Raw genomic sequence first — 10091 nt, forward strand, 5'->3', positions numbered from 1 at the left:
AAAAAAAAAAAAAAAAGAAAGAAAAGGAAAGGAAAGAAAGAAATTGGGGGACTACAGAAAGCTGGGTTGAACTGGAAGAAAACCTGCTGAAGTTGCTGTTCAAACAAACTCTGACCCTCCTGGTTAGTGGTAATCCCAAGGAGGGATTCTTGGGCTTCAAGATGGACCATGGAAGGGTGTCCAGACTCTGAAACTAATCTCAGGCTCCATTCCCTCTCTCCACACAGTCCTCACCTGACTTTATGACTGTCTTCACATCACAACCTCAGGGAGCAGTTCCTGTGGGTGTATTTATAAATCCCAAGTAACTATAATAGGCAGTTAGGAGACCCACATATACATGCACATCCATGATTCCCAAATTTAGGTATTTTATATTATTTATTATTTATAACATATAATGCATGTGTATGTGTGTGTGTGTGTATGCGTGTTCATTTTTCTTTTCTTCCTCTTAGAGTTTTGTTTCTGAGAATTAAGACTAAGATCCACATAGTTGTTTTGGTAACCATATCGCAAAATTGCATAACTCAGTGCCCCCTTGAGGCCACAGTATAAGGACCCCTCCAATGAGACCTGTTTTTGTGTTGTTTGTTTTGAGTGTAAAACAACAAGTAAAACAGAATATAAAGTTCACTCTGCCATTTTCAAATGTGCACCTCAGTGGCATGCAAACAATTCATGACAGAGTGAAACCCTCACCATGGTCTGTCTTCAGAAAATTTACCTTCTCCTACTCTGTACCAGACACAGGGTACCACCCAGTGCTTGCCCCTTACCCATCTGTACCAGACACAGGGTACCACCCAGTGCTTGCCTCTTACCCATCTGTACCAGACACAGGGTACCACCCAGTGCTTGTCCCTTACCCCAGCATCTGACTAGCTCTCATCTGCTTTTGGACTTTGTGAGTTTGCCTATTTCGGATCATTTACATCTGTGAGATCATGTGGCAGCTTGTTTCACTTACCTCACATTTGGAAGCTTTTTCTGCCATAAGCCCACCCCTTCCCTCCTTCTGAGCCTCTATCACTACATCTTTGGTGGCCTTGGGATGCCCTACAAGCCCCTTACACTCTGTTCACTTTGCTACATTTCTCTCTGTGTGTCTCTGTCTCTCTGTGTGTCTCTATGTCTCTGTCCCTCTCTCCGTTTCTGTCTCTGTCTCTCTCTGTGGCTCTATGTCTCTGTCTCTCTCTGTGTGTCTCTCTATGTCTCTGTCTCTCTCTGTGTGTGTCTCTATGTGTCTCTCTCTGTGTGTCTCTATGTCTCTGTCTCTCTCTCTTAACGTTTTTTTTTTCAGTTGCTATATTTTCAGTTCCCTGTTTTTAAACCTTCTGGTGAATCTTTTAATGAAGCTGTTTTTCCATATTTGGACTTTACCCATTATATGTGGACTGAGCTATCACCTTGTAGCCCACACATATGTTCCACTATTACATATCAAGAAAGAAACTAAAGAAACTATTGTGGAACAGGAGTAAGTGAACTTACAGAACGCCTTGTGAAGGATCACCTGGTGATCACCTGCTTTACAGACTGGCTGCTATTGTAGCAGGATGAGGAATCATGTTCATGATCAAATTTCATAATACACACACACACACACACACACACACACACATAAAACCACAAGAAATCTGAGTGATGTCAGAGAATGGATCAATGTCCATATCCTAATTGGAATATTGAACAATAGTTTTGAAAGACATTACTATTGGAGGAAACTAGACAAAGGGCCTAACAGGATTTCTTGGTATTGTTTCTTATTCTAATTATTGTCCTTACTTTACATTGTTTTGTATTGTCATAAAAATGCTTAATATATGAAGTACCTGCCTTGTAGGACTGCTGTGACAATCAGATTAGGTAACACTTGACGAAGGGAATTCCCTACTGCTACTGTTCTTCCCAGCTGCCCTAGCACTGCACATGCTGAGCATATAACTCAGAAGGAAAACTTTGTTCTGACAGAGAGTTGCATAAAAGTAAGATGCTATTTTTTAAATATAAGCTGAATGGTGCTCACAGATGGATCTGCAACCCACGGTGTTTGCACTGGTCCAGGGGCCATGGGCAGAATCAAACTCAGACATGACCCAAGTATCAACTCTAAGCTCACCACCTTCAACAAAGGCACTTTGTTTTCTTTGTAGAATAGCCCAGAGAAAACATCTGAAGTGGAGTGTGGGGACTTTTACAATACTGGGGATAGAGCGACCATGGATGAAGACGGCTACATTTGGTTCTTGGGGAGAGGTGATGATGTCATCAATGCTTCTGGGTAGGTGTGGCTGGCCCTGGGCTGATTTTTGACACTTTCAAATGCCTCATGGTACCTTGCCTGCCTGATATTCCTCCATGCCTTGGTGATGGGATGCTCAGCCTGACTCTGAACAGAGCCAAGCCTGGGATGTCCTAATACCTGGGTACCTGGACACCTCCACCATTCACCCCTGCAGCCAAAAGAATAAAAATGAAGTTCAAGGAGGGGGTACATTACATAGTTATGGGGAGGAGCCAAGATTGTAGTGTAGTGACACGAACCTATAACCCCTGGCTCAGAAAGCTAAGGCAGATTTCCAAATCCAAAGCTGCCTGGGCAATACAGTGATTTCGAGGCCAGCCTGGGAAACTTCCTAAAACCTTTTCTATCACCCTCTCTATCTCGAAATTGTAAAGAAGGGCTGGGGATAGCCTTCAGTAATAAAGGACATGCCATCCATGTAGGAGGGCCTAAATTCAATCCCTAGTACCTCCAAAGGAAGAGAGGATAGGAAGGGAGGGGAAAACTAAACAACAAAATGATAAAGTTGCACACTCGGATGCACAGCGTTTGCTAGGACACAATTTGAGGATCCTGGGGGACTCTGGTGCTGAGAGAAGCTATATTAACAGCTCTACAAGAAGCGCCACCACTGAGCTGCGTAGTTTTAATACCAAATGTTCCAGTCTTCATGTTTTGGGTCCAAAATACTACTCTCCAGTCTAAGACCTCACTCCTTGGTGTCAAGTGCCCATGTGACCCTCAAAGAACAAGGGATGGTTCTCTGCAGCCCTGGCGTACACTCAGAACTCTTGATTCTCCAGGTATCGCATTGGGCCTGCAGAGGTAGAGAACGCCTTGGCGGAGCACCCAGCAGTGGCAGAGTCTGCGGTGGTGAGCAGCCCGGACAAGGATCGAGGAGAGGTAAGGAGGGCACAGAAGCCTCTTGTTGCATGCTGGAGCTGGAGACCCAGAGGTCAGGAGACTTCCAGGAGGCCTTAGCGTAACCTGAGAACCTAGGGTGGAACTCAGGCCACTGGTGTTCATGCGCACTTATGCACAGATGGCGTGGTCTGAAAAGGGGTGAGATTGAATGAGCTGCTCTGTGGCAAATCATTTCACCCTCAAGTTACCCAATATCCTGAGACTGGAGATGTGGCAAAAGAATTAGTAAGTAAATCAAAACCCAGTGCCCCAAGGACTTGTCTCACATTCTCAGTATAGGAAAGAATGGTGCAGGGAGTTTAAATAACTTGCCTAAGTCCTGCAGCGAATGAGGGGGGAGAGAAAGCAGTGCTGATCATCTAAAATGCATGTTCTGGGCCTGGGGATAATTCAGTGGCTATTTTAGTTCCCTTCTTGTTGCTGTTGTAAAATATCCTAACAAAAAGCAACTGAGAAGAAAGGGGGCTCATTTTGCTTCTTGGTTATAGTCCACCTTTGCAGAGAAGTTACAGTAGTGTGGTGCACATGTGTACACCTAGGGGATGTATGTATACATACATACATGCATACATACATACACATGCACATGAATGTGAGTTTTAGAACATGCATTCATTGTCTCAACAGTGTCAAGTGAACACTTCTGTGTGCCAGGACTTGTATAAATAAGCACAAGTGGGGATATAACTAATGGTGTTAAATAAAAACTATCATAATACTGTTAATAACAGCCACTGCTCTTTTAATTTATTATGATGATTATTACTTCCCCTTGAGTTCTGTACACAGAAAAGTGTACACAGTAAATGCATAATTATATGAAATTTATATGAATTCAAATGAAATTAATAATGGTGATGGTAGTAAGAACAAATTTAAGTAGGTCACATGTTTCAAACATATTGTGTGTTTTCATGTACCCTTAAAAAAACCCTGTTAGGAATGAACTTCTGTTGTACCTATTTCACAAAGAAGAAAGTTAAGGGTAGGCCAGGTGTTTTTCCAACACATGCAGTTGAACTGGGGAGGACAGGGATTTGAACCTGGTCCTCTCTTTTCCCAAAGCCTTCCTACACATAACCACTAGTCTCAAACATCAACTCAAGCCTACACTGGGTTTTGTCCATTGACTTTTCGAGCTGTGTATGGAACAAATTGGCACCCTTCTGACCTCCACTTCCACTTTGCAGGTGGTAAAGGCATTTATTGTCCTCAACTCAGAGTTCCTGTCACATGATCAGGAACAGCTTATCAAAGAGCTACAGCAGCATGTGAAGTCAGTGACAGCACCATACAAGTACCCCAGGAAGGTGAGCCAGTCTACCTGGGCTCTCACTGGCTGCCTCACCTCTCAGAGGGCAGCCATGGGGTGGGGATGGGAGGCAGTTCAGTTCATCAAAAGGTTTTGTTTGTTTGGGAATCGCTACCCTGTACCAGAAATCCAAAATGAACACACTGATACACATTAACCAAAAGAAAAAGATTAGGAAAGTATTCAAAGAGTACTTTTAAATGTTATTTGTTGTCCTGTAAATTTTAAGAAGAAATCAAAATCAATACTTTCAATGTGACCATAGTAAGAAATAAACTCTATTTATCAACCCCAATAATATACATACATAAAACTAACAAAAGGAAACAAAATATTTATTTTTAGAACTCCCAATACATTTTGAGATGCTTATTTTGTAACATTTGTTTTAAGTCACATGTGCAAGCATGCAAAAATGTCCAGCAATAGTGAAATGAGCTAGTCACAAAATTGAAAATTGCCCTGTAATTTAAACTGGTGTAAAATTGTTTTTATGGTTTTGCTTTTGTTTTTTTTGTTGGTGGTGGTTTTTTTTTTTTTTTTTTTTGAGACAATGCCTCTTTGTGTAACCCAGGCTAGTCTAGAAATCACTTTGAGGCTGGCCTCAAACTTACAATCTTCCTGCCTCGGCCTTCTGGCTGTTGTGATCATAGGCATATACCATTATGTCCAATTTCAGATTATTTTATTTTTGACCTAAAATGCCTTGTCAGCAGATTAAGAGAAAGATCAAGCTATGAAGGAATATGCCTAGTACTGCCCTGCTAGCTTAAAATAAGCAAGCACAGACATTCATGTCAGAAAGTCATTGTTTTCTTCTGTTGTAGTACATTCTTATACCATCTGCATGTTCATCAAAGAATACTTGTCAGGGAGCTGCAGAGCTAACATGTATTGTGTACTAAAATACTTACTGCATGTACCAGCCTCTAGCCCTGATGCCCTGTTATTTAAGCCTTCCCACAATCTAAAAACATGTATGCCTGTTTTATAGAGATGAAATTGAGGCTCAGGTTGCCTGAGGTTTCACTCAGTAAGAAGAGTGTTGAAACTCAAAAGTATGTGTGACAATAACAAATCAGAGCCTTTTGTATTAGTCAAGGTTCTTGCACTTACGGGGAGCAGAAAACCTTACTTCCAATCAGAGAAAATTACATATGTAGTATGTAGTAGAACGCCCCAAACAGTGGAGGCTGATAATCATGAAGGTCTCTCACATGTCTATCTGGCTGTTCTACTTCTGCCCTACATCCCTTATCCTGCAGTGGGGATGCCACAGAGGCACCTGCCTTGCTCTGTAAGAGACAGAACATAGTGGCCAATATTAGTGGCTCCAAACTCTTCTTCGTGAAGAGGACACATTCTGCTTCCTGGGTCAAAGTAAGATAAATGACCACACCCTCCTCCAGGGGTCAGGAGAGATATGAAAGGCTCAGTGGAACCCATGAGGGTCACTACAGGTGTCAGCCTATGTAGAAAAGTGGGGTGAAACAGGGAAGGGGAACTGGACAGAAACCATGGAAACCCTAAGTCAGGATGACTTCCTTTTCTACCAGGTGGAGTTTGTTTCAGAATTGCCCAAAACCATCACAGGCAAAATCAAAAGGAGGGAACTTCGCAATAAGGAGTTTGGTCAGATATGAACAACAATCAACCCAGAGCATCCTGTGACCTGAATCCTTGGCTGGTGGGGGTGGGGGTCTGGTGAGTGTAGAATACAGGAAGGGTAAATGTGGAACAGAAAACCAAGACCCAAACATTTTTGCTTTTTTCAAATTCAGTTGCTACCCTTCCTGGAAGGCTACAGTGTTCTCTCAGACTGTTTGTGGGCAATAAAATTACCGACTTGAATAGCACCCTGTGTCATCAGTCATTCTGTGGATGAATGCCTGCCTGCCCTCCATAATCATCTTTAGTTGTCAATCTGAGATACTCCAGGGTCAGACTCTCCCTTTTGATAGCAGTTTCTGGAGGAACCCTGTGCATGCATTCAACAGCCAGGACACAGAGGTACAAAATGGAGACTGCCCAGAGCCTGCAGGAGATTAGGCTAGAGGGGAAGTCCCCTGAGCTCAGCTGTGGCTTAATGGCAACACTTACTCACCACACCATCCTGTCTTTGGATGAGTTCACTATCTATTTTGTCCTGTCTCCAATAATGCTGCTGCTACTGCTGTGTCCTAACTTAAATCTACCATGAATGACTGAGAGGCCCAGCCTCCTGGAACCCAGGACGTATCCTCTATCACTACCCAGGGATCTCAGAGCCTTAATTACATGGGGACTTTCCTCCACAGAGGACCCATATGCATCCCTTTCCCAAGGACAAGAACATGATCCCCCAGGGATCCCACTCACTTCCAGGGTCCAGTACTCTTCAGCCATGATTCCTCTACAGGTAGCCCCTTGCTTCTCACAATAACCTCCTGTAGGGACCCAAAGGACCCACACTGATCTTGAGTTCTGTGAATTCTCTGTCACTCAAGTCTTTGAGAGCTAAGGTAGGACCATCTGGCTAAAAAAAGCAGAAGTAGAAATGTCCTTGGTCAGGGAGGTTGTGGGAAAGAGTATACTTTTTTCATCCTACCTTGGAGGGAAGTCATTAGTGAGAAATCCCTTTAACATCCACATGATTGTAGGGTATATACACACACTCAAGGGAATACACAAATTCAACAAGCACAGAGCCAAGCAGAACACATATTAGCCGCAGCATCACTTGGGAATACCTCCATAGCCCCATATATGACATAATACCTCATGTGACGTGCCTCCTTTTAACTCCTACTGAAGATGGTGCCTTGTAGATTATAAATATAGTGCTGGGCATTGACCACTTAGGACTATGGTTAGATCCCAAGAAGCCAGAGCGCATCTAATTACAATGGTCCTTGTGGAAAGGGTCACATGGTCAGGTGGGAAGTATAGTAATAGGTATGGCTTTGGGTTTAGGAGATTTAAAAGCCAAGACAAAAGTGTGCCCTAGAACCCTGCACAAAGGAGCATAGTAGCACTCTCCATTCCCAATAATATTGTCAGAAGTATTAGATGATATCATTGTCATCATTATAGTAGTGACTGACAGAGTGACAAACAGAGGGGATGGGCTACAAATAAGGACACAGGATCTGCCTCCCCTCCAGGTCAGCGCCCAGCCATGGAATCTGGAATATAAACAATGTTTCTCTCTAATTCTGCCCTCTTGCAAGGCTTCCCCACTGCTGAGACTTAAGTCTCTCTGAGCCATTTTCTTCCCTAGATACAGTTCTGGCTCCTGAGCCTGCTTCTCTATCTATGCTACAGGAATGTAGATAATACCAGGCCAAAAGACACTGCTTGCAAGTGGGTCAAAAAAATAAGCTCTACATAAATTTTAAGCACATTTATAATGTTCTCAAGCATGTTCACAGCAGGGATTATTTGAAAAAAAACCTACCTGGATAGAAATTTTCAACATGACAGTGATAAAAGGCTTCTTAGAAAAGCCAACAAAATCACACCCAGGTCAAAAAAATTATAGAGAACATGGATCAATGGTAATAGCATTATTCCAAATAATAAGAAGACTTTCATATATTTAGAATATATCAACTCCAAAAAAAAGTCAACCTTCACAGGTCTACATCAGCCTCTGAGAGGATGACAATCCTCAGCCAACTCCAGTGGATGCCAGTGCTCCAAGACAGAGGAAACCTCCAGCCTCTTGCCTCTCGCATGACTAGGGCATTGATGGCCTTGTGCATGCAGGTGCCTGTGTAGACTTAGAATTTTCAAAACCTACTTTTAATAAGGGTTCTTAAATGCTTTAACACCCCTTCTAGCCCACCACCCACCAGAGGTAGTAGAAATGAAAGGTTAGTAGAGAAAAGAAGGATGTGGACCTATTTAGAAATGTTTTCTTGGGAAAATTCCAATCTGTGTTATCAGGATATCAGCAGTTCAGATGAATCAGCAGCGGTAACCCAATCTACTTGCAAACACCATTTGCAACAGCAGGTCCATTTAATCCAGAAGAAACTGCAAGGCTCTGCCTATCAGCCTAATTATCCTCAGAAGTGGCAAGAAGAATCTGGAAAACCACCAGAAGTTTTTTGGTACATTTCTCTCTACAAAGTCATAGCAAACAATGACCAACGAAGAATGGTAAGGCATACTAATACTACCCAGCATAGTCAGCAAAGATCAGCATCAGCAAAGCCCAACTATGACCAGCAAAAAAATGGCAAAGTGTACCAACACCATCCAGCATTATCCACATTGGGCTATATTTATATCCTTTCCAAACATCACTTGTTCTTTCAAGCATTCTCTCTAGCAAAACATGCCCATTTTCCAGGTTGCCTCCAAGTCGATTCAAATTATAGAGATCTGATGGGAAATTTTGCAGAGGTGTTACTGCATCAGCTTCTGCTGTGAAAATAAAAAGCAAGGAGAGATACAGCCCCACATCTTTCTAAAAGATGGAAGAATTGTATACTACTCAAACAGGTAGTTCCATCTCCCATCTATGAGAAGGATCCAACTGTTGATACACAAGCAATTATGTATCACTATCAAAATTATGATAATGATTGTTGGAGTATAGAATAAGAGATTCACCTCACAAGAGTCAGAGATGTGTGAAAAGTATAAACTGACAACATAACCGATTTTTTTTTTTTCTGTAGATGTGAGAGAGCAAAACAACCAGAAGCATCTGGGGGAATCCAGAGCAAACAGAGAAAGAAATAGAAACGGACTGACCATGGCCAGCTGACTAGTCCTGGTCATGAGAGAAGCAGGAGCAGAGCAGGTAGATAGAGATGGGTAGGGAATATGGGAGGGAGGAAGAGAGAGACAGAAACAGAGGCAGAGAGGAAGGGAGGGAACAAGAGAGGGATGGAGGGAGAAGGAAAGGGAGGAAGAAAGAGAGAGGGCATACCAAAAATAGCAGGGCTATAAGGAGAATAGTAGCCAGGGGGAAGGAAGTCTGTGAGATAGTAGGGTTTAGGGTAGGGGAAGAGGTGAGGAGAGTCCAGATACTAACATGGGCTTTGAAATGTATAACAGGTTCTTACGATTCTGAAGGAGCTTGGGGGCCAGCATATACCTTCGTATGCTAATAGATAACCATTTGTCCCTTCTGCCTTTTGGAACTTGGGGAAATGGAGTTTCCTTTGAACAGGTGCATGAGCTTTGGAGATGAGCATTGGGGAGAACGCAGACAATTGTGACTGACAGATGTGATCCCTTCCTGAAAGGGGTGATTCATCACTGGGCATTTAAGTGTAACATTTGGTTTTCCTGCAAAATATGAATAAAAAAGTTTTTTAGGGTTTGTTTGTTTATTTGTTTGTTCAGTCAGGGCCTCACGTAGCCCAGGCTAGTTGTATATAACTGAAGATGACCTTTAACTTCTGTTGCTCTTGACTCTATGCACACATAATGGAATTGCAGGTGTGCATTCTTGGTCCTTGTGGTGCTGAGGTTTGGACCCAGGACCTTGTGCATGCTGCGTAAGCACTCTACCAACTGAGCTGCATCCCCAGCTCTACATTTTTTAAAGATTTTATTTATTTTATGTGTATG

The 10091-nt window shown here is 42.7% G+C and overlaps 1 protein-coding gene across 1 annotated transcript in view; it reads left to right on the forward strand.

Annotated features, from left to right (window-relative positions):
* Window positions 1-6379, forward strand: part of Acsm1 (acyl-CoA synthetase medium chain family member 1) — a 62137-nt gene extending 55758 nt beyond the window's left edge. The window contains exons 12-15 of the mRNA XM_031388071.1: window positions 2157-2284; window positions 3091-3190; window positions 4402-4521; window positions 6080-6379. Of these exons, the coding sequence (XP_031243931.1) occupies window positions 2157-2284; window positions 3091-3190; window positions 4402-4521; window positions 6080-6166 (435 nt within the window). The 3' untranslated portion in view covers window positions 6167-6379. The remainder of the gene's footprint in view (window positions 1-2156; window positions 2285-3090; window positions 3191-4401; window positions 4522-6079) is intronic.
* Window positions 6380-10091: the final 3712 nt, after the last annotated feature.

Source organism: Mastomys coucha, unplaced genomic scaffold (genome assembly GCF_008632895.1).
Source record: "Mastomys coucha isolate ucsf_1 unplaced genomic scaffold, UCSF_Mcou_1 pScaffold21, whole genome shotgun sequence".
Taxonomy (NCBI): Eukaryota; Metazoa; Chordata; class Mammalia; order Rodentia; family Muridae; genus Mastomys; species Mastomys coucha.